The 26,550-nt window shown below is 35.6% G+C and overlaps 1 protein-coding gene and 1 pseudogene across 3 annotated transcripts in view; both read right to left on the minus strand.

The window, feature by feature from the left end:
• The window catches only part of Klhl4 (kelch like family member 4), a 70,522-nt gene extending 47,212 nt beyond the window's left edge, over window positions 1-23,310 (minus strand). For 2 of the 3 annotated variants that reach the window (XM_027432841.2, XM_027432839.2), the window contains exon 1: window positions 22,658-23,310. In XM_027432841.2, coding sequence (XP_027288642.1) covers window positions 22,658-23,079 — 422 coding nt within the window. In that variant the 5' untranslated portion in view covers window positions 23,080-23,310. The remainder of the gene's footprint in view (window positions 1-22,657) is intronic. The other variant, XM_027432840.2, reaches the window with a different exon arrangement.
• LOC118239410 lies at window positions 1,702-2,608 on the minus strand (annotated as a pseudogene).
• Window positions 23,311-26,550: the final 3,240 nt, after the last annotated feature.

Raw genomic sequence — 26,550 nt, forward strand, 5'->3', positions numbered from 1 at the left:
CAGTATTGAGAATCCTGTGATGTGAAATCTGGATGAATTTGAATGATTTTGTGCTACATGGAATTATGTAGCAACAAATACCACATTATTCAACTAATACCATATATCCTCAAAAGCCAATCTCATAGAAAGGTAGACTGGAACAGTAGTTTCTAGGAGGTTATGGGTAATGACAACATGTAATTGCTGCAGATTGGGTGTAAAGTTTCAGTTATGCAAGAGAAAAAATTATTGAGACTTGCTACACAATAATAGTCTACAGTTAACATTCCATAGTTAATATAGTATTGTACATTTAAATTTGTGAAGCAGTTAGACCTAACTTTAAGCATACTTGCCACAATAAAACAATGAATCAATAACATATGGAAAAGTGTATTTGCTGTCTACAAATGAATGTGTTCCTATTGAAAGTAGTAACAGAAAGGCCATGGCTATTTACAGCTAAACAAAAGACAATGACATCCTTGAAAGAGAGGAAGTAATCTCCAAAAATAAATGTGGAAAATCAGTGAGATGTATGAGGGTGGAATATTTGGGCTGCAAAATACTTTTCTACTAGTCCTTAAGTTATTCATGTTAAGAGGAGCCTTTTTTCTTCTTTTTTAATTTAAATTAGAAACAAGCTTGTTTTACATGTCAATCCCAGTTCCCTCTCCCTCCCCTACTCCCCTGTCCCTTACCAAACACCTATCCCATCCCCTTTCTGCTCCCCAGGGCCTTCCATGGGGGATCTTAAAAGTTTGTCATAACATTTGGAGGAGGAGTCTTAAGCGAAGAATGCGATAATATTATGATAGGAATCTAAAGACAAATGTTCTTGACAGTATTCCCATTAACTACCGTGATTTTATTTATATACAAATTCATTCCCTGTATACATACAAGAGCTAGTCATTTATGAAAGGAGTATGCACCTAAATTATATGCAACAAAAGAAGTACACACACAGACACACACACACACACACACACACACACACACACACACACACACACACACACTAGTAGATAACATACTAGGATTAAAAGTTTAGTTCTTGCAAGCTTGTTTTCCTAACTTAGTTTAAAAATGTGTTATTTATGGCTTTTGTGGTATAGTGTTATCTAGAACTTACTGTATTATTATAGTTATTGGTGCACATACTTTATGCTTTCCCCTGGAATGTAAATAAATAGAAATCAAGTTTTTAATATGTATTTTCCATTTTGACCTTTCATACATTTATTATATGTTCTACAAATATCTATTGAACTTAAGGATCATGTATGGAAGTGCTTTCTACATGCTATTTTACTGCTTTGTATTAGTGTAAAACAACTTGCAGTCAGCTTTATTTTAGTTTCTTTAACAGTGTTCAGAGCATCCTGACATAACAAAATGAGTCTAAGTGCAGTGTGAAATCAAAACACATCTAAAACAGTAAGCAAGAATGAACTACTAAGAACTTTGAGAAAGGTCAAAGCTTTAAAGATCACAGAGAAGTCAGCCAAACTGAGAGCAGTTTTCATGGCTTTCTCTTCTGAGCAATATTAATTTTGTGTTCGTAGCATGCTAAGATAGATGTGGAGAAATTGCAGCCATGGGCTAAATAAGACAAACTCGCCATTTTCATGAAGCACAAATTAAGACGCTTTTAGAGAAAAAATAAATTTACCTATGTTATAAAACATTCACTAAATTCATTTTCAGAATGTGCTTCTAGAACATATAGAGAGGGTCACATTCCACTATCTGCTTGGCTGGTTCAAAGAAGGCTTTGGTGATCTCTGCTACAGAAAGCTGCTCTTGTTAGGCTTTCTCAGTTTAGATGACAGCGATATATGTGGCCAGAAGGAAGTGGATTCAATGGTGGGACAGCAGGTTGGTCTGGAATTCTGTAAGATCAACATTTAGGGCCCCATCAAATCTGAAGGAAGCAGTGAAGGAAGACACCATCTAGCTGAAAAAGGCAGTTAAGTGTAGTTTGAGCCCTCAATATTGAGGTTTCAAAGATAGATGTCATAGATAGCATCAGGATCTACTATGAAGCCACAATCAGAGTGTTACAGGGTGGTGTGGGTGATGACCATGGAATTGTAGGGCTCAACAATAGCAGTGGATACCTAGGTTCTGGGTACATGGAGAACCCCAGCTTGAACTTCTTTCCATAATCAACAAAGTCACCCATTAGCAGGGAGTTTGAACCTGAAGACAATTCCCTTACCAAAGCTATAGAACCCAGGAAGCCCTGAAGACCCATGAACTAGTCTCCCAACCTGAGAATTTGCTCCAATACAAGGTCAATGATATTTTTGCCAGCAATGTAGTGGCTTCTGGCATAGTTATTTACAACATCGTCTTTGCCTGTGACAAACTCTGTGGTGTGTAAGAGCTGGTGGTAGGTACCAGCATGAACTTCATCAATAACTGGTTTCCATGTCTACAAACATTGCCCTGACCATATGCCTGCCAGTGCCTTGCTCACTAAAAAGTTGTTGAAGGAGTCATCTCCTTCCCCAGTGGTGTCATCACTTGGAATCTGGCTATCAGTTGGATACCATGTTCCATGTAGTAGAGCTACCAACAGGCATTGTTGATCTGGACAACTAGCTTGGCCAACATGTATGGAGATTCACAAATGTGTGGTAGCTACAGGGTGACATAATTGGGCACTGGGTCCAAATTGTCATTCCCAACAAACTAAGAGAAGAGTTAAGCAACACAATCAATTGTTGAATTTCTTTTTTTTTTTTTTTCTGAGAGCTGAAATTCAAATTATCTTTATTTGGGAGTAAGAAATTTAATAAACAATTAAATAATATATTTATAGTCTTCTGATTTAGAAACATTTAAATTTATACATGTTTTATAAGCTATTTTATATGAATTCCATGAGTTTTCACATTTGATTTTTTAAAGGTTTTATTTATTTATTATGTATACAACATTCTGCTTCCATGTATATCTGCACACCACAAGAGGGCACCAGATCTCATAATGGATGGTTTTGAGCCACCATGTGATTGCTGGGAATTGAACTCAGAACCTCTGGAAGAGCAGTCAGTGCTCTTAACCTCTGAGCCATATCTCCAGCCCGACATTTGATTATTTTTAATTAAATTTATTTATTCATTTTACATCCCAACCACAGCCTACCCTCCCTCCGCTCCTCCCATATCCTCCCCCACCTCCCCTCCACTCCCCCTCAATCCACCACCCCTCCATATTTGCTCACAAAGGGGCAGGCCTCCCATGGTCATCAATAAAGCATGGCATGTCAATTTTTGTAATAGTAGGCACCTCTCCATGTATTTGGGTTGAATTTCTCATATTTCATTAGAATACTAGAAAATATTAGCTTTTAAACATTATTATTCCATAAATTAATATTAGCAAATGATCTTCATAGCAGAATGTCTTATAGACATCCTTCAAAACAAGAAATGAAGGAATTATAAAAATAATAATTACTTATAAAACAACTATAATTACTATAAAACGACTCAGAGCATCAGAAATGACTAGGAGGCATTTTTCCTCATTACAAATCAATGCTAGCTAAATTTCCTTAATTATTTATTTTCCATAATATAAATACAAATATAAATGAGGCATTCTAAAGTTATTCAGATATATGAATTGATAATGCTAACATTTACTGATCATTGGTGGATAAGTAAATATTCCAAAATTTCTCAATTTATTGTCTCAGAAAATATTCCACATAGCTATATGAAATATTTGTAGCTATTCATTTCACAGATGACAGCAATTGAGGCGCACAGCGATTAAACAGTTCACTGGTATTCATAACAGCATTAAATACCAGAACTGGCACTTGGAATTAGATAAGTTTCCAAGGCACTCAACCATGTCTTTCTATATAGAGTATGCAAGAAACACAAATTTCATTTGAAGGGCAGCAGCTTTTTTGTTACTTATAATAAACATTTTGGGGAGTTGATCTCCTTAATTTAAAAATAAATTCCATTGCTTATGTCAACTAATTATTTACTCATTTAACATATTAGAAATCTGATCAAGTGTTTTCTTTTTCATTTCTGGTAGCTTTTATAAAAGCAGTGATGACTAATATTTTAGCAAATTGACTGCAAACTGACATAGACTAGGAAAACAAAGATGATGTCAGAGAAAACAACTACAATGTCACACTTTGTCTGTTATTCATAACAATTACTCATTAATCTCTACATTTGAAGCCAGCAGCTAAGTAAAATATCAAAAGGTGGGAGGAAAACTAGCTTCAATCTGCTCAGCAACAAAATATATTTATAAGTCAGTTCAAGGTTAACTATGGTGAAATTGTCTTGAACTCCCAGGATATTGAATCAAGAAACTAATCTGGAGAAATTTCCATTTCTGCTTTTTTAGTGATAGATCATTATGAAAATTAAAGATGAATTGACACAATGGTATCTAATTTTAGTATTATTTTAGGTCAAGATCACTTCACCATTGTTCATTCCTTGTTGTTAGTGGGTAAGCTGCACATGTGGAATCTCAATTTACTGTTTTGATGTATTAGAAAATTTCCGGAGATAATTTTCAGATAGAGTAGAAGTGTGTTAATTTGATAGCATTAGCTATATTTCAGTGTATCTATCTTTAAAATGTCATGCTCTATTCAATAAAAACATTCTAAGTTGTTCACTTATAATTAAGAGAAATAATCATCTTGTCAATATCACCTTGGTTACATAATTTCTATTCTAAGTCCTCTTGTTCACAAAATTTCCCTCCCTGATCAAAGGCAAGTCAGTTACAAAAAAACAACTTGGGCAAGAGATAGCTTCTGCTATGAAATGAATTATAGCACCATCTCCGGATCTCAAGGTACTTACAATATCCAATTTTAAATGATGTAAGCTGTTATTTAAAATATTCTTACTATTATTGTAGACTAAATGATTATTTTTACACAAGTCCAGTAACAATTTACATAAAGATTTATAGCCCTGGGAAAACAAATGCCCAGGGAGAGGGAAGAGTGGGAATGGATGTGTGTACATTTAAGTCTATTTAAGGACAAGCAAAGGAAACTTTGGTACAAAAGAATTTTTCATGGCTGCAATGACTACAGATACCAAGATATCTCACAATTGAGACACAGATACAAATATCTCACAATTGAGATAATACTCATTTGCTGATGTAACTATATGTGAAGGTATATATAATAAGAAATGTAAAACTGGTATAATGATCTTATTTTAGTGAAAATCAGACCAGGTTCAGTCTAGTATTTCTACTACTCTGAGCTGACCATGTTATCAGTATGAACTGATAAAGAATGCCTAACAATGTTAGGTATTAAATGTTAGGCAGCAGATAGATATTGCAAGACAATATGTTAAGAGTATACTGAGTCAAATTTTAAGAATTATTTCCATTTTGCTGGCAACATTAATGAAATGAATATCAAATACAAACCTACCAAATCTTTCCTCTCCAAATGTCTGCAAATTTTGCCTTGCACTAGAGCACGGAAACCAAAATTAAGTAGTAAATGATAATGAAGTGCCACTTGATTGATGGAAATAGGCCAAGAGTAGATGAAATAATAAAGTCTTAGTAAGAAACTTTATTTCATCTATAATGACAGATATGAATATTCTAGCCACCACCAGCATATGATTAACACAATGACATCATGTGAATTTTTGATGTGAAAAACTTTGTGTATATGATAAAGTAATGTAGAATGCTGTCAAAAACAACATATCAGGTTTTATGTTCTTGTAGAAGTCATGAAATGTGAATTTGTACATTAGGTATATCAAACACATAGGATTATGATAAATTAAAAAACTGTGATGTTTAACAAAAGAGATAAATTTATTTCCTATATGCAGAAGAGACATTAAAATAAGATTCTCTTGGTAAAAATTATATACATGCATAATAATATAATATAATATATAATATAATCTTTAATTACTAGAAAAAAGTGAGAAGAGTGTTATGGTATATGCCTTTAATCACACTCAGAAGGCAGAAGCAAGCAAATCATTGTGGGTTCAAAGCCAGCCTGATCTACATAGTAAGTTCCACTACAGGGACAGCAAGAGTACATAATGAGATACATACAAACAAAAAATGAAAGAAAGCCAGGCATTGGTAGCACATGCCTTTAATCCCAGCACTCGGGAGGCAGAGGCAGGCAGATGTCTGTGAGTTAGAAGCCAGCCTGGTCTCCAGAACGCGTGCCAGGATAGGCTCCAAAGCTACACAGAGAAACCCTGTCTCGAAACACCGAAAAAAAAGGGAAGAAAAAGAAGAGGGAAAATAATAATGATTTTAGAAAAAAAATTATTACACCTTCTTTATTTCTTGTCATAGAATGCAATAGCTGATGTATAATGCTGAGTGCTCAGGATTTGGAAATTACTGAGATAATAGCATAGAAATAATCTAAACACAAAGTGATTAAAATGTCCAACCATTACCAAGCATTCTTTTTTATCATTGTCTGTACAAAATATACAGAATAACATTTCTGTATACTTGATTGTTTTAATATTTGTTAATCTCAAGAAAACTCAAGCAGTTTCATCCATTTTAGGTTCTTTCAAATTCTTTTTTCATTTTGTCTTGTTTTTTAACTTTATTTTTAAACTATTATTCTTCCATATTTCACATCCCAACTGCAGTTTCCCCTCCTTCCAGAACTCCTGGTCCCTTTCCCAACCTTCCTTCTCCCCCAGATAAAACTTCTCCATCCCCTTTTAAAGAAGAAACAAAAGAAAGAAAGAAATAGAAAAAGGAAAGAAAGAAGAAGCAGAAAAATAAAATTAAAAGAGAAAAAGGAAAGAGCAGGCTCCCTGGGGATCTGACGGTCCACTCTTGTGCATTTAGTCAAAGGACTCTTCATCTTCCTACAGAGGTATTTGGTCATCCATGTTCATTGCTGCTCTATTTATGATAGCTAGAAATTGGAAACAGCCTAGATGGCTGTCAACTAATGAATAGCTAATGAAAATGTAGTAATTTGCATACTGGAATATTATTCATATGTTAAGAAAAATGAAATTATGAAATCTGCAGGTAAATGGATGAAACTATGTGAAACCACCCTGAGCGAAGTAGCCCAGTTCCAAGAGATAGTCATTTTTTCTCTTATTTGCAGATGTTAGCTTTTAACCTTTAGGCCTGTATGTTTCAAGCATATTAACCTCCGAGTTTATGTAACTATTAAGGGACCAGCAGGGTAGAAGAGCACTTTCAAAAAAAAGGAAAATAGAGTATATCCCTACGAAGAGGTAAAGGGGGAAGTAGAATAAGGTAAGTAAATGGGGAACAGGATGAGGTGGTAGGTTAAAAGGGTGAATATAGGGAAAGACAATAATAAAGCCCTTTTGAAAAGTCATATGAAAGCAAACTTCTTCAGAAAATTCCTAAAACGTGTGTGTGTGTGTGTGTGATATATATGATATATATCATATATATGTGTGTGCTAGAAATTTTCTAAGTAGTTTTCATATCTATATCTATATATATATATATTCATATATATATTCATATATATTCATATATATATGAAAGGGATTTAGATGGGTTCACCACACAATAAGGGATACAATGTTCTAAGTAGATATCTCATGATGCCAAGTAAATCTCACCATGCCAAGAGTGGGTTACATATTGTTGAGCTATTGGCAAAAAGGGTCCCATACACGCCCCCCAAATCATAGGACATTGATTATCATCCACAACCTGATGATAACTATCTGTTGCTGAAGACTAACACTTACTTATGTCATCCAACATGGTAACATTTGGCTTTGCCCAACTAGAAGCTTCACTCCTACTGTCTAGAGTTCATGGTGCTGGAAGATACTTTCTACATTACCAGAGGAGAAAAAATAATAGTCAGTACTACCCAGTTACTAACCCTGTAACAATCTGCCTGTAAAATTTACTGGTGCAATGATGATACAAATGTTATGGTAGTAAACAGCCACTGCTTGATTGGATTTAACAGACACTCAATGAGGTGGAACCCAAATAAAAGACTGTTAATGATGCCATGGTCCTAGGGGAAATCTGCTATGGGAATTTAGTAATAAAATGACTCTTTTGGCTTATTGCTGTAACCATATATCAGTGTGTCACTCAAACTTCTTTAGAAAAGCTTCTTCTAGCAATGGATGGTAACTAATAGAGATACCCACAACTGGGCTTTGTACAGAGAACAGTTAGTTGGAGCAAACAGTATTAAATGTGATGATTTACCAAATAAGGATCTATGTAGTAGAGAAGGTTGGAAGGTTGTAATAACCTGATATGGTGAATGAATACAAAGGAACAGTGTCTTCCTGAAGCAGTGAGCCTGATACACTTATGAACTCAAAGAGTCTGTGGCAGCAAGCACAAGACCTACACAGATTCAAGCCAGACAAAATCCTAGCACTAAGGAGGAGAGATTGATGGTCCCTGGAAAAGGTAAAAGGAACAAGATCTCCTGAGCAAATTTCGAGCATAGGGGTTGGGAGGGAGGGAGGGAGGACAAAGAGGAGGAGGGGGGAGTACATAAGTGATCAGGAAGATTGAGTCCAGGGAAGAATAGAGGAGATCAAGAAAAGAGATAACTTAATGGAGGGAGTCATTATAGGTTTAAAGAGAAATCGGGCAATAGGAAAATATCCACGGATACACAAGGATGATCCCAACTAAGAATCTAAGCAGTAGTGGAGAGGCTACCTTAAATAACCTTCCACAATAATGAATTCTAGAGCCTTTGTCCAATAGCTGATGGAAGCAGAATCAGAGATTCGCAGCTAAGCACTATGCTGATCTCCTGGAATCCAGTTGTAGAGAGGGAGGAGTGATGAGCAAAGGGGTCAAGACCATGCTGGAAAAACCCATAGAAACAGCTGACCTGAGCAAGTGGAGCACACAGACCCTAGTCTAACAGCTGGGGAACCAGCATAGGACCAATCCAAACACCCTCAACATAGGTGTCAGCTAGGAGCTCTGGGCAGACTATGGGGGCTCTGGCAGTGGAGCCAGTATTTATTCCTAGTGCACAAATGGATTTTGGGAGCCCATTCCCCATGGAGGAATACTCTCTCAGCCTAAATACATGAAGGAGGGCCTAGGCCCTGCTCCAAATGATGTGACAGATTTGATGCTTCCCCCATGGAAGGCCTCAACCTCCCTGGGGAGTGGATGGGGGAGGGGTCAGTGAGGGACTTGGGAGGATGGGAAGGAGAGGGAACTGGGATTGATATATAAAATAAGAATGTTTATAATTTAAATAAGAACTTATCTAAAGAAGAAGGGGTGGTTGACACAAATTCCTACCACTGACCATGAAGGTATTTGCAATTGGTATGTGCTGGGAAGGGAAGGGAAGTCTTCTACAATCCGGTGTCACTGGGTATATCAACCACATTCCAGGACAGGCCCTAGGTGCAGGAGTAGTTTGCCTCACAAAAATAGATTCAATTTTTGTTTGTTGTGGTTTTTTTTTTTTTTTGTCCTACTGGCTCTTTGATATGGTACTTTTTTTTAGTGCTCAATAGAGAAAGAACATAAAATTGGGAGCACAGAGAAACAGGGAGTTGGGGGAAGGGATACAACATGGCTAAACTATATTATATGAAAACATGCTGATCCATATTTCAGCCACAACTATCCCTTAAAATGAAAACCAAATATAAACATCTCATGTGGTTTCTTATATTTAGTATGCAAAAGACCTACAGTCTTGACTATAATATGAGAAAAATTAGAGGAGTTTTGCAGAATTGGCCAGAAACTAAAGCCACTTGATTGCAATGTGAGGTACATAATGGGGTCTGTGCATCTCCTTACCTTGCTTTCTTACAGTAAACCCTTTACGTTTAACTGGAGGAGGACAACAGAATGGACAGTTGGTGGTAGTGAAACTCATTCCTTCATGAGTAATATCTGGTAGTGAAATTGAGGACTTCTTTATACTTCACTAGGTCATTCTAGTAAACTGTCACAAAATAGAGTTCTTCCTTTAAAACTATATTTTATAGGGTTGTGAGCCTAGCCTTTAATGATTGAGAAATCTTTCCATTAAGCTACAAACACTTTGATCTTCAAGAGTAACCCACCTGCAATATACACTTGTGTGGTACTGGCACAAGCACTGTGGGAATAGCCAACTAATAAATACCTCATTTGAATTAAGGCTCACGCCATGAGATGGAACCCATGCCTCAAACTGTTTGGGGAGCCATAAATCTGAGACTAGAAATTCCAGGAAGCTAGGAAATGTCAAATGTTCCTGCTTTGATAAAATGACAAAATGACTCTGATTGACACTCTGCTATGCTCATAAATTTAGTCACTATTCAGCCACCATCAAACAAGCTTCACCCTGCAGCAGATGAGAACAAATACAGATACACACAGCCAGGAAATCTACAGAGAGTGGGAGACCTTGAGACATATAACCCTAAAAGGGATGTCTCCATCAAGTCCTACTTGAGGCCTCAAGGAATTCTGCAAAAGAGAAGACATAAAAAGATAAACATGGTTGTACTCCCTCATATATGATTTTTAGACATATAGCAAAGGATTACCAGTCTACAATCCACACTGCCAGAGGAGCTAGGAAACAATGAAGACCCCAAGAGAAGATTGCATAGTCCCTTGAAGAAGGGGATGGGGAAAAGAACCACTGAACAAAGTGGAAGAGGGTAAGAGAAAGGAGGTGAGAAGGGAAGAACGGGAGGGAAGAGAACAAGAGGACTGAGAGAGGGGAGGAATAGAGGAGAGCAATAAAGGAGATGCCTCCATATAGGGAAATAGTACAGGTATGGAGAGAGGTCTGGCACAGGGGAAATATTAGGGGATCCACAGGATGACCCCAACTAAGAATTTAGGCAGTGGTGGAGAGGCTGTCTTTGATGCCCTTCCCCTATAGTAAGATTGATGCCTACCTTGGTTACCATTCCTAGAGCCTTCATCCAGTAGCTGTTCCAAGCAGAAACAGGTACCACAGCTAAGCACTGAATCATACTACTGGAATCCAGTTGTGGAGAGGGAGGAGGGATGAGCAGAGGAGCCAAGATGGGGCTACAGAAACCCACAGAGACAGTGGACCTGACCTACTGAGAGCATGGAGACCCTAGTCATAAATCTGGGGAAGCAGCATTGGACCAAACCAAACCCTTTGAATGTGGGTGCCAGCTAGGAGGCCAATACAGTCTATGGGACCTCTAACAGTGGAGCCAGTCTTTATCCCTACAGCACAAATGGACTTTGGGAGCCCCTTCCCTATGGATGGATACTATTGCAGCCCAGATACAGCAAGGAGCGCCTAGGCCCTCCCCCAAATGATATGAAAGACTTTGAAGGTCCCCCGTGGTGGGCCTCACTATTCCTGGGGAGGAGTTGGGGGGTGGGTTGGGAGGTTGGTGGGGAACATGGGAGGATAGTAGGGCAAGGGAATGGGGGGATGGATATGTAAATATGAGTAGCAATTAAAGAATAAAAAAGTATAAGAGCTATAGGGGTTAGAGGACCCTAAGGAATCATGGTCTTCTCGACTCAACAGAGCTGATGTATATATGAATTTCCAGAGACTGGCTCATGCACAGGGACTACATAGATCTTCCTCAGATGGGGTCCTAGAGCTGAGAGGAGCTGTGGACACATGCCCCCATCCCTAACCCCAAAGCTATGTACAATTGATAACCACTTGCAAATAAAAAGTTAGTTTTTTTTCCAAGGGAGTCTCACTGGAGAAACAAACCACTTTAAAGGGCAGGCCCCAAGCCTTTGGTTATTATTCCTGTTTTGTCCTATATTGACTCATTTTGTTTTTTATCTAATTTTATTGGATTTTATTTCATCTGTATTCGTTAGACATGTTTGTCTTCTAATGAGGGACAGAAAGTGTGTGGATCAGAATGGAAGAGGAGATGGTGAGTAATTGGGAGGAATAAGGGGAGGAGAAGAAACCACAATCAGAATATGTTATATGAAATAAAAAGCCTTGTCTCAAATTAAACCAACCCAAACCATACACAATAGTAGAAAACATCCCAAATAGCAACTCATATAGTTCTTTGCTATCTATACTACTAACAGGCAGAAGCCACACAAATATTTAATCCTTTTAAATTCTACAGAATCTGCAGAGCTCCTCTTTTGCAATATACAACTTATACAGACTAATACCTACTTACAAATTGACTACCTTGTTGATGTATTTTTCAAAACAGTGAAGGAAGGTGACTTAACTCTATCCATTCTGTAAAGGTTTATGAAGTATCTTTTTTATTAAGTAGATTTATGGAATATTGATTGCTTTTTAAAATTTTATTGAATAAACATATTTTCATTTATTTTGCACACCAACCAGTTTCCCCTCCCTCCTATCCTACCCTCTCCCTCTCAACTCTCATCTAACCCCCTCCCTATCCATTCCTCTGTCTGAATTCAGAAAGTGCCAGGATTCCCATGGGCTTGAACAAATCATGGCACATAAATTTGAGTTAGGACCAAGCTCTTCCTCCTGTATCAAAGCTGGGTGAGGTAATCCAGTATGGGCAAAAAGTTCCCAAAAGCCAGTTAATTGCCAGGTACAGGTCCTGATCTCACTTCTAGGACCCTTAGAAACAGACCAAGCAACACAACCGTCACAAACATGCAGAAGTCTGAGGTAAATCCCAATACAGGATCCATAACTGTTGGCACAGAGTCCATTAGCTCCCACAAGCTCTGGTCTGCTGTCTTTGTGGGTTCCCCCATCATGATCCAACCCCCTCCCCTGCTCATACAATAACTCTTCTCTTTCTTAAGTAAGACTCGGGGTGGGGGGTCCCCCAGTGCTTCTATCAGTTACTGAATGAAGGATTTATGATGACAATTAGGGTAGTCACCAGTCTGATTACAGAGGATGGTCACTTCAAGCACCCTTACCACTATTGCTAGGGTCTTAGCTGGGGTCTTCCTTGTGGATTACTGGGAATTTCCCTACCACCAGTTTCTCCCTAACCCCGAAATGCCCCCACATCAAGATGTCTCTTTTGTTACTCTCCCCCTACCCACCCTGCTCCCTTAAGTTTCCATCACCCAATTCCCCCTTTTCCTGACCCAATTTTACCCTGGAGATCTCTTCTATAGTGAAACTTTGATATGTGTTCCATTTTAAAATGACACATTTAATTAAGTCCACAAAATTCTCTGTGAAACTCAATCTTTACACTTTCTAATTTCAACTATAATGCTAAGTGTACGCTCATAATTCTTTCAGAATGAGGGAGTCAAACATGAAATTGAGAAAGGAGCATGGTGAGCTTCCAGAAGTTAGGAAATTGTGTTTACATTTGGTTTTTTTCCCCTCGAATTAGCTTTGGTCATTTTATACAGGGTTTTACTTTTTATATCTGTATAGTTCTTTAAAATCCTTTTTTATCTTAAGATTTATTTATTTATTTCATGTATATGAGTGCTCTATCTGCATTTACACTTTTATTTCAGAAGAGAGCATCAGACCCCTCTAGAGAATAGTTGTGAGCCACCATGTGGATGCTAGGAACTGAACTCAGGTCCTCTAGAAGAGCAGCCAGTGCTCTTAACCACTGAACCATCTCTCTAGCCCTTAAAACTTTTTTGCTTGTTTGTTTTTTTTGTTTTTTTGAGACAGAGTTTCTCTGTGTGTAACTTTGGCTATAGGCCAGCCTGGCCTCAATCTCACTGAGATCCACCTGTCTGGCATGTGCCTCATCTGCCCACCTGGCCTGAATTCTATTCATCTGAATTCTGTTTGGTAAATGGGAAAAAGTTCTTGTGTTTTATGTTGCCTTCCTGTTGTCTTCAGCTCTTCTCTCTGAAAATGGAGAGTTGGGTTTCTGTGCAAATTCCCCATGGGTTAGAGATACACAGTTCATCAGCTAGTGAGATCCCAAAGCAAGCCTTTGTAGAAGATGCTCTTCCATCTGCAGAGTATTAAGGGTCTGCAATTGGATGGTACTGAGAGATACACTAGAACTCAATAAAGCCCATTGAATATCAAAATGGCACAAGTTTTAAGTAATGCTGTGGAATATTTGTCAAGAATTTTCCTTTAGAAATGCTATAATACAGAAAGTGCCTTTTCCAGAAAAGCCTTCCTGTTCAGTGGCAGAGTGTTTGCCTAGTGTGTGTGAGCTCCTAAGTTCAATGCCCAGTACTGTCACAATAAACAAAAAGGATTTTCCTAGAATGTATATGCACCTTAGGTGCACTGTATCATAACTGTGCATATGTATGTACGTGAACACAAATTTAGTTTTTCAAAAACTTTTCAAACTCAGAAACACCATGATGTGATATTTTAAAGTGAGATTATCATGGACAGCTCAGTGGAAATAAAATAATCATAATTCTGTGCAGCAGTATTGCTTATCCTTTCATATACAATATCTATGAAAATTTGTCGAGGGACCTGGGGAAGGTGAGGAAAATCTTTGAGTAATATGACAGAATATGATTGGCAGAATAAATATTTGCAGCATATATAGGATTGTATTAGAGATCTTGGAAACTGCTCTTCAGAGAGTTGTGTGGAATCCTAGTGATAATAGTACATTATTGGTTATTTTGTTTTTGATGCTGGAAAATGGAAATCAAATAAAAATTTTCCACATTGCTGAATTTGTTTCTATTCTTGAATTGAGCCTTTCCCTGTTTAGTGTTCATCATCAGACTTCCTTCCATCTTTGCTGTCCTACACTAAACACCAGGGGACCTAAAACAAGTTGCTACTGTTGTAATTGCATTTGAGGCTTTTATGGAGGAAGTGTATTCCCCCCTCATTGTATTGTAAACTTCTTAAGAACATGATCTTTAAAATATTTGCTATTCTATAGTAGAACTCAATAAAGCCCATTAAATATCAAAATGGCACAAGTTTTAAGTAATGCTGTGGAATATTTGTCAATAATTTTCCTTTAGAAATACTATAAATCCCAGAACTTCTCCAGGAAAACTGTAATTGTAGTATCTCTTCTGTCTCTCAGACTACTTTGCTATAGTCTTTATAGCCATAGAGACTTACTGAGGGTAATTTATTCTTTATATTCCTGTTGAGATTTAAAGTAAGCCTTACAATATTGGTGTTTTTTTGATGCTACTCTTACTCCAGAGTTAGACTTCCAGTTTTATATAAATAAATATATAGGTTAAAAAACTGGACTTTTTACCAAATAAAATAAATATTATTCCTATTCAACTCCCTTTACTTATTCATATGTTTGCACTACACTATTATTTTGGCTAATACAATTTAGATGTAAAAATATAAAATCTTGAGATAACAAAGTTTTAGCATCTAAGTTACATCTTAGTTTCAATGAGGTGAATTCTGTCATACCAGGCATGCTATTTTAAACATTATTTGTCTGTTCTCGTTAAAACTGTGTGTTATAGACAAATGGACTAATAAACTTGGAACAGGAAGTGCCTGAGATTTAAGATAGCTAATTATTAACCTAATGATTTGCAACTAAACAATGTAGTTAAATTTTATGATAGGAAATAGACCATCTATTGTCCTGTTTTGTATCTTGTTTTCATATTATTGGCATCATCTTCATTCAAAGAGGGATTAAAATCACATGACTTTTTGTCTCGAAATCAGCTCTAAAATTATTTATTTTATAAGATATTTTAAAACTATTTATTAATAAAAATTAAGAAAGTATATTCATTAAAAATGGTATAATTTAAAATTATAACATACAATGAATAGAAAAAAAACAACTTTCCCAGTGTTTACAAATCCTGGCATGTTACTCTTTGAAATTCAGGGACAATAAATCTCTATTACCAGGTCTTATATAACTTAAAAAATAAAGAAATTTTAAATATGCTAAATGGGCAGTTACCTTATTGGAGACCTGCATTTTGAATTGCTTTTCAATAAATATTCCTGTAGGATGTCAGTGTTTGTAAGTACTATTAAACTTTGGCTACTTAGGATTCAGTAGGAATAGGAAGAGAAAAGGGTGTGAGGTACATTTCTAACAATAACATTTAAAAGTAAACAAAGAGTGAGTTACTGTGACCAACACAGGATAGGGTAATAAAAGGAGGATTACTAGACGATTTAAGATTCATTTCTGGAAGTTACATAAGCTTGATCATCGGTATTTCTCTATTCCAGTGTAAATAACAATGCTGTCTAAACTATTGCATCTATTTGTTGACTTGAAAAACACATATTTTATACTTTCCGGAACACACACATGCATAATGATTTTTCTTTAAAATGTCAACAATTCCTTTTCCAGTTTTACTGTTAGATAACTAGAAACAATTTGATTTAGATCTTCTTACTTCTAATTTACTTGCCTTAAGTAGTTGCTTTTTAATATACAATTTACAAAATATTATTTCTCTCCCACTATGCCTAAGTATTTGGCATTCCCTTTAGTGAAAATAACTGAATTTAATAGAATGACCATAAATAAAATATACTAAGTCATTATATGATCCATTTATAATTAGAAGCTAAAGATTTTATCTAATGATTATTGTTTTACATGTATCAATACTTTCTTCCAAAATTAAATATTAGACAGCAATGCAGAAAATGCATTTTAAAGTTAGAGGTGTTTTTTATTTGAAAATATAAATAAATATTTACTGTCACTAGTCTCCATGGTATGCTTACTGATTAAAATGTGATTTTTCTTAATGGGAAACTGTGATCCTATGAGTTGTATACCCTACAATAGGCACAACTTAAATGATACCCATGAATAATTTCATCAGGATAAAACTATTCCATGTTATTATTAGAGTTTCAGTTACTTCCACTAGGATTGCCTTCAGAATATTATTTTGTCTCAAAATATGACATATTCACTAGAAAAAATGAATCAACACCAGTATCATTTTAATGGTTGTGGAAGAATACAACCAAATTAAGAACCAGCAAATACTTTTGAGAATTTTGTGGTCCACTAGTATTGACGTAGAAAACCTATTTAACATGAGGATCACAGGATTTAATTGTCAGAAAGAAGCTGTAGGTAAAAATAGTGTAAATACATTTAACATGAGGTCCACAGTATTTTAATTATAAAAAAGACACTATGGATAAAAGGAGTTTAAAAACTAGACAAAGGATTCTATTTCTAAATGTCAGGAATTACTTCATTAAATTTTAATTATGTGTTAAAATGGTTTATTATCAGCAAAACAAATTGGGAACTCATATAATTCTGTATAGTTTGTTTTAAATCAAATTTAAGAAAATGTAGCCTCAACTCGTCTATAAAACTTAGCTGTAGTTTATTCCTAATTCTTCCATTTGAAATCCTTTTCTATTGAATAATGCAGTGTAAAGTTAAATAATGCAGGCCTTGTTCATTAGAAAACCACAATATTTTTGCATAGCTATATACAACAAAGCATACCCAGAAAAAATAATTCCCAGAGAAATACAAATATCCATGTGAATACTAACTTTACAATGATAGCATGAGAAGGAAAAAAAATCATGTAAGAGGTTTGTGTGTGTGTTTGTGTGTGTGTGTGTGTGTGTGTGTGTGAGAGAGAGAGAGAGAGAGAGAGAGAGAGAGAGAGAGAGAGAATCTCTGTGTGTGAGCATCTCTCTGTGTGTGAATCTGTGCATCTGTGTGTATGTGTGTATCTGTACCTCTATCTCTCTCTCTCTCTCTCTCTCTCTCTCTCTCTCTCTCTCTCTCTCTGTGTGTGTGTGTGTGTGTGTGTGTGTGTGTGTTTGTACCTGGAATAGAGTAGATGTTGAAATAATATAGCATTCAGGTATGCCACATCAGCACCAGTTGACAGCCTGTCCCTTTGCTATAAATTATACTTTCATAGCTGAGAATTTCCAAGTATTGTTAACATAAAAAATGCTTTTGTTTTCCAAAAAGTTTTATTACCAGCAAAGGAACCTGAATTTTAAGGATCATGGTCACTTTAAGAGTTGAATTGCTAGCTGAAGCACCATTGACAAAATCAACGAAGTTTTTAACCCTAAAGTATCCAAATGTTATATATTATTAATCCTTTGAACTCCTTAGAATAAGTTTATGTGAATAAAGGATGGGAAACAAAATAGTGAGGCACTTACTGCTGCTTCGGACATATTCTAGTATTGCTTTTTTTAAATAAAAATATCCATGCATTTTTGTGTGTTTTAAAAACATGTACCATGCATATTACCCCAGATAACAAATACATTTTATTTTGATTGTATGAGAACAAATTACAAGAGTGCAATTTCTTATTAAGGAAAGAAGATATTCTATTTCAGGGCGAAATTGGACTGATCAATTCAATCTCACTATATTTTTAGGCACTGAACTAGGCATTCAAAATAAATAGTTATAATATCCATTGTAAAATGAGAAATGGTAAATAATTTTTACCTATCAGTTTTTAAAAAACTACCATTTTTCTTTTTGCTTCCTCATTTGTGCCCAAATAATCCTTTAGTTTTCAAACTGCCATTTGCTTAACATGAAAATTTGTTTCTAGTGCATATAAAAATGTGTAATTTATAAGTTTAAATAACTTTTAATAGATGAAAGGTAAATTATTTTCTCTCACAGATACTTATCATGCTCCTGTGGACCATACTGGTGATGTTTTATACACACATCATGCTATCCTGCAACTTATATTTATTTAAAAGGAATCTTATACTAATGAGGTATTAAAAGACATATTTTTTGCTTTTTGATATAACACTCACTTGCACATCTAAAACTGGTTTCTTAAAACATGTTTCATGCCCAGAAATAAAGATAACAACGACATTTTGAAATCCCTCTCATTTTTGCATTAGTATTATCCTATTAGTATTACCTTCCAAAACCTCTCATCTCTGTTTCTGTTGAGCACACTACAATGCACTGGTATTTGAACGTACCTAGTACTTTTCAGGCACAGGGTCATTGAAATTACTCTTGTACTTTCTGGGCGCCTTCCTGTAAATACTATACAGCTGCTTCTTTATTGTATTTGAAAGAATATTAGAATAAGTTTCATCATGACCAGTTCAGGTTTTTCCTAATGCTTAAATATTTTCCAAGTAGATTCCATATTACAGATGGGCTTGGACCAAGCCCATACTGAATTGGTCTCTATATGAATATTTCAAAAAAACTGTCATGTTTATGTTTCCTGCAAAGGGCATAGGCCTCTGTGCATGAGTCATAGTGTGTGCAATGCCACCAAGTTTACAGGATGGCTGAGAAGTCACCTCAGTGTCCAAAAGACATGATTGTGATCATAAAGTCACCACAGTAAAAAGTGCAATGTGAACATTTTAGTTCACCAGTTAATCTGAGGATGTTTTGTTCATGGTCCAATAGGTTGTGTGGGGACATGTAGTACTAATTTGCACAGAAAAGAAGTGGTGTATAGTAGTTAAGGACTCTCCCCTGGGACAGGGGCAGTGACCTCTCACTTGCCTCACATTTGTTAAAGAGAAGCTTACCTTCTTCTTTGGCTGCATTTAAATCTCTCTGCCCAACTGTCATTGCTTCAGAAAAACTGCCACTGTCTGACGAAAAACCTATTCTACTCTATCTCCTTTGGTTTTCTTTAAGACCATTTGTAGCCATTTAAAATTTATGTTTTGGTTCATATATCCCCTCTTTTCCTCTCTGTGTAAGAATATAAGTCATAATATGTATATGTTATAAAAATGGGTTATTTCTTTTGATTCCATTTTACTCCTAACACCTAGAAGAATTCCTGACATGATGGATAATCAATATTTGTGGACTTACTTATTGAAAAATTATGTTAATACAGTTCCCATTTCCTATTCTATTTTGATATTTACAATGACAGCTACAATTTTTCATTGTAAATTTCACTTGAAAAATAGAAAGTGCTCACTGAAGACAGAATTTTGAGTCTCACCTCATACTCCCAAACTAGAAATATATACAGATTAATACATCTGGACAATTGTCAGTTTTTCAAAGCCTTCCAAGTCCAACAGGACAGCAGCATGATCCTCATACATTTTGTGTCTTTAAACTAAATAGCTCTTTAACTGGAAGCTTTCTACTATGGTATATATTGGTACCATAAACATGTGTGTTGGTACCATAAATATGTCACATTCATTTTATTCAATAAATGCTGTTTAGTACAGTGTGGATTAATATTAACACTTTGATTTCCACCTAAACACTAATACAATTATTTATTTAGGAGTAATTAGCTATGGTTACAGTTAAATATCATATCACTTAACACGATAATAATGTAGTATTAAAATGTTTATCATTGGAACTTTATGGTTAAAACAAAGAAGAGAAAACATTTTCTTGAACTAGGCAGTTACACAAAAGGAAAGATGCAGAGATGGCAGCTAACTGTCATAAAAATCAAATGACAAAAGAATTTAGAACTTTGATGATGGTAATATTGATATATGCATCTTCATAGTAATTAAACATATGATAGCAATTCTTAAATATGCTGTATACTTGTGATTTAAACTTGTAAGCATACATTTGAGTTTTTAAATCATTATGTCAATATATTAATAAAACTTTGACACAGTGACTTAATATCTTTGAGGAATTATTTTTGTCTTATTTTGTTATAATGTACATTTATAAAGTAGCTCATTATGGATTCATTTTTTATAATATTTACAGAAAGCAGAATGTCTTAGAAAGCATTCTTTGCTGAGGTATCAGAGTTCACCCATGTTAGTTTGGGGATGTCTATACTGATTACTGTTTTTGGTTTATTAGATTTCATTTTAGTCAAAGGAATTGTATCAAGGATATGGGAGGCTTTGGCCAGTGTATCACAGACTTTTTCTATAGTTGTGCAGTCTTGCTACAGAAGAGAAAATTAAAGGACCTAGAAATCCTAAAGCTTTTCTTTGAACTCTCTTGAAACAAAACATGGAAATTTCTAATAGGTGATAAGAGGATAATAAGACATAACATTTTAACTAATAAGCTCCTGAATTTAGTCCTCCCCTTCTTGGTTTATAGTTTTGGCATGCGTATAAATATTTCCTGTGTTATTTTAAGAAAATACTAACTTTCCTATGAAAATTTAATTATCAGAAAAAATTCTTTGGAACATAAGGAATGTCAAAACCATAAGCAAAATCATCTGGTGATGTTTTAGACCGGGCAATTGTCTGTCATTTTCTTCTAGCATCTAAGTTATTTGACTCATTTCTATTCTTTTCAGTTTTATTCCCAGATACCCAAAGAATTTTCTTAAGAAACAACAGTGGATTTTTAAAGTTCATATATAGCAGAGTTAAATATATCCCATAACCTTCAATTTTTCATTTAAAAATTATGAAAGTAATTCCAGCAAAGTGTTTTGAATTGATAAAACACTAATTCTATGTTATTCAAAAAGTCTTTTATTTATGCTAAATTCAGTTTTCAATCTTAATAGTGATAGTTTTCTTTAGAAAAAGAAATATATATATGCTCCCAAATAAACACTTGATATCTTAAAAGATCTATGTTCCAGGTGATCAAATATTGTGCCTAAATTCATTTCACAAATTTTTTCCAAGTTTACATTTCATTAAGACCAAGTTCCTTTTAAGCTGTCATTTTGCATGTGATTTTTTTCTATCATAATGTTGATATAATTCATTTTCCATGGATATTCTGCTTTGAAATCATGGAAATAAGACTGCATTTTCTAAATATAGTGAACAAACCCACATGATGAGGAAAATATCACAGTCCTTAACAGGAACACACTGTCAAGCATCTAGATTTCCAAAGAAGTTAGTATAGTTTCATTTTAGGTCAGTATGTGATTTTTCAACACATCAAAGTGGGTTCTTTAATTCTCAATACCAAAATCAGTTACAACTTAACCAAATTAGAATTATAAAATTTGTAATGGCAATACAAAAACTGAGCAATGCACTAGGTTTAATTATACTTGACAGTACTAGATGATACAATAGACATTTCTTCCATTCAAACTTTACTGATGAAAGCAAGTTTGGATAAGAATCACATGTAGTAAGAATTCTACACCAAAACACACATTTTGTTTTTTGTTTAGCTCATTTTAACGTCTTGAAATTCTTGGAATTTCCTATTTTAAGATTCGCCTGGTGTGAGCTGCTTTTTATTATTTGCCTGATGAATATTTCTATGTTTACAAAATTGCTGTGGAAGTAATGCTACTTGAAATGACTGACTCTCAATTGCCAAGGAATTTTATAGATTCTTACTTCAAAAGAAACACAATTAAAAACTATTACTACTTCCTAAATAGTAAACAAGGATACACTCAGCAGCTGAAACTTAGATTTATCTTTGCCAAAGTTAGCCTTGCTCACAAAATCAGAAAGAGTTCTGATTTAATGCTCTCATCAAAACAATCCTCACTGGTGGAACAGCTGTTGAAGATATCTACAAAGGTTAGTAATTTAAGAAATGTCTCTTAAAACCGAAAGAGAATTCTGAATGAATTGGGAATGTAATGGAAGTAAGCCTACCATAGGAAAAACAACTCCCCATTAATTAACAAAACAATATGTGTGATTACAGTGTTCTTTCAGGGTTTCTTGAGGACCCTGATTGGCTGCTCACAAACTCAGAGCTACTATAACACTTATTTAGCACAAAATGAGAGTTAGGTAGAATAAGTTAATCTAGACTAAAGTATTCACTTAATAACCAAAAACTCCTACCGTGCTCTAGAATCTTCTATATTGTCATCTCCCATCATCTCCAAATCTCCTGAGCGCTTCTCACGAGCTTCTTTGAGCAAATTCTCCTCTGGAACAGCTTTAGAAGTGTCTTCATTTGCTTGAAGATGTACTATCACGTTCTGTTGTTGCCAGTTCTGAAGGACTCTTTGATGGGTAGGGGCTGGTCCTGGCACCGGCGTCAGTATATTGTGGTGCACAGGACTATTGCCTTTCTTCAGTCCGTTTCTGTCCCGTGAGTGGTTCTTCAACCTGCCCTGAACCGGGGTCCCTCTATGCTCATATCCTTCCTGCTGAAGGCAGCTTCCAGTGTTTGGCGATCCTTGAGAAGGATGACTAAACCATCTCCAGCGAAGCCTCAGGATCTGTTTCACATCAAACTCTTTCTTGCCGGACACTGACATTGTTGCCGGAGGAAAGACAAAAGCCTTCTCTAACAGAAAGGAAATGGAGCCTTTGTTATCTCTTGTTTCTCTGCCTCTTGTGTAGAACTAACAAAAGCACAAGTGCTGAGAGAGAGAGAGAGCAGTCTTTCTTGCTTTCTCTCCCCTCCCCCTCTGCCTGTGATACACTGTGAATACTTCCAGCCTAGCTAAAGCAGAAAGCTGCCGCTAACAGTGTAGGTGGGAACCCATACTGACAGGATGATGAGGTCAGACCTTAAACAAGTAAATCAGCTTAGCACAGGAAAGCAGCTACCACAAACACACTCCAGCTGCTAGATTTGCAAACTCATAACCCTCAAGCCAAAGTGCATAGCCGCTACATAAACCCAGACATGTGAGTAAAAGCAAACTGTTTAAAGTCACTTATACATTCCTCCTGACCTCGCCTACTGTTACACTCACTCCTCAGTAGCCCACTTCCAAAATTGTGCCAATTTGTCCCAGGAGAATTTGTCATGGTGAATTCGTTATGATCTATTTTGAGATTCTTCTTATGTAAAATTTGAATATAGCTCATTAAGGAAAAGCGTCGTATCCTTAGTCCCCTTATGCAGATCTGCAGTTATTATATGCAAAGCTCTTCTGAATGCCTCTGGATAAACATTCTACTTGAAAATAGAAGCTATAAAAATCATAAGGTCATGTTGATTAGCCACGACTATACTCCCACAGCCCTATAAGCACACACACACACACACACACACACACACACACACACACACACACACACACACACACACACACCACTAAGGGCTGTAGCAATAGTAACTAACTTAAGCTAACATATGGAGAAACAGTGCTTCTCTGAGTTAACTCGAAAAAAAAAAAGATGTTTCTATCCTTGACCATAGCCTGAAAGTGAACACATCATTCTGACCTCTTGCCTATATAAACACCACTTTATCATACCCCGTACTTTCACAGGCAATGATAAGGCTTATTTTCTTTGTTCAGAAGTCTTTATAAAACGATGCAACAGGGCATCTTTTAAATTAACTCAAACTCACCACAGTGATGAGTAGTATCCAAAGTACTTTGACATCTGGTTCCAAATGACTATTTTAGGCCAAGACAAATATTTCTAACACAAGCTAACATAGATCAATAGTATAATATCAACATTTACAATGCATTTTGAAAGTATAACCAGATCTTGTGGTTTATAGCCATAGTAATAAAGGGGGATTTACCTTAGCACATCAATCTTGAATTTGTAAGATTTGAGTTTCAATTTTGTAGTTAATCAGCTGTGTGACCCTGGAAAAGTCACTTCTTGGCATATTAATATCTTCAGCTACAATATAGAGAAGCTGAATTGATTTCTAAGTGTCTACCAACACCAGTGCAAAATGGCTTTAAAAAGAAATTAGAGAAGGAAATTAACTCTTCTAAGTTTGGGGTTTATCTCCAGTTGTACATAAATCTAATTGCAACTTTCTCTTTTCCATCTTGCTTTTGCAAGCATGACTATTACCTTATGGCAAATTGTTTCGTTTATAAAGTGCCCAGATATTTGCTTAGATATTCATTCATTCATCTGTTTTTGTGAGGGGGAGTCAGTGTAAGTTTAATATTTACATTAACAGAGTAAGTAAAATTGATTGACATAATTCAGTGTGATACCTATTAACTAGTTGAATGCATGAATCTTTGCCCAGATTTGAACTAATGTTGCTTTTTCCTGGGACTTGTGCCAGAATCATTCAAAGCTGAGCACCATCAGATCAGGTGCTTCTCCGTCTTCTTTGCTGCATGTCTGAGAACTCCAGCCTCTTCTCTCCCACCATGCGCACTATTAGCTATATTCTCTAGAGAACCCTGATAAATTCAGGTTTGTCTGACATTCAAAAGTCATTAAATACATACTAATATAGAGTTCATTTTGTGAGTTATGAACAATTTATTCTCATCTCCAAATTTTTCATCTATTTCCCATAGATTCTTTCGTCCTGTGGTTATTAATAGTCACCTGTATTTGATACTTTGTGAAGATTACTGATGATATAAACGCTGAATAACTGAATAAAACCTCAAATCGTTCTCTTTTTAAGATTTATTTATTAATTATGCATAGTGTTCTGCCTGCAGGTATGCCTGAAGGCCAAAAGAGGGCACCAGATTTGAATATACATGGTTATGAGCCACCATGTGGTTGCTGGGAAATGAACGCAGGACCTTTGGAAGAACAGCCAGTGCTCTCAACCTCTGAGCCATCTCTCCAGCCCATCATATGGCCAATGTGCACAGACAACTAAATCTGGAAACCTTTCTTATAAGCCAAGTATATAAGACTCCAAGTGAACACCTAGGACTCAGGGTATATGTTTTAGAGCCACTATACATAAAATACAATGTTGCAAAGAGAGAAAGTAAATTTTTTATACCAGATAGAATGATTGAGAGTTTTAATAGACATGTCTGTGATGTGTGATGGGAATAAGAAGTACTGAATTCCAATCAGTGTAGCTCTAACCAATACTAAGATGTGAATATAGGTTCTCCCACTAGAGTTCATGTGCTGGAAACTTCATCTACTAGGTAGCCAAGGAGGGGAGATGGTGGAAACTTGAATTGATGGAAATTATGGGAGTAAAGTGATTAGAGAACCTATAATTAGAAAGGGTTAACATAGTTGTCCTAAGACCCAACAGAAAAACACAAAATGTCAAGATTGATTGTTGAGCTATTCTCTGACTTCATGTGTCATTATGTGATTTTTCTCCTAACTTACATGTGCTCTTACAACTATGATGAAATTAAGCACAGGATTATTCTTTCCTACAAGCAAGTTCCCAAAGGTACTATAGCCATGTTACTCTGAATAAAAAAATCATATTTAGTTAAATTCAATTACAAGATAATATCACATAGAATGTAGGAATATATTACAGAAGTGTTAGACTTCTGAAATATTCTACAGCAGAAAGAATATACAATCATCCAAAATTAGTTACTATTCTCATTTAATTTTAAAAACTAAATAAATGTATTATTTTGAACCATAAGTAGTAAAAGTAGACTATCTTCTTTTTAGTTTGCAGTCTATTTCCTTATTTTATATGAAAATATGAAAAATAAATATTTAAAATAAATATCTCTAGGTGTGTGTGTGTATGTACCTATGTGTGTTTTACAGTATTTTCAACAAAATTCTTTTCTTTTGAAACTATTTTGCATTTTGAGTACCTTGCTTTCAAAGCAGGAAAATCTTCAGTTTAAATTCTACACAATAATTTGGATTAATGTCTACAAGTCACATATAAATTAATGCCATTTTTTTTGTTTTTTCGAGTCAGGGTTTCTCTGTGTAGCTTTGGAGTCTATTCTGGCACTTGCTCTGTAGACCAGCCTGGTCTTGAACTCACAGTGATCCGCCTGCCTCTGCCTCCCCAGTGTTGGGATTAAAGGCCTGTGCCACCTAATGCCAAA

The sequence above is a fragment of the Cricetulus griseus genome, chromosome X (genome assembly GCF_003668045.3).
Source record: "Cricetulus griseus strain 17A/GY chromosome X, alternate assembly CriGri-PICRH-1.0, whole genome shotgun sequence".
NCBI lineage: Eukaryota > Metazoa > Chordata > Mammalia > Rodentia > Cricetidae > Cricetulus > Cricetulus griseus.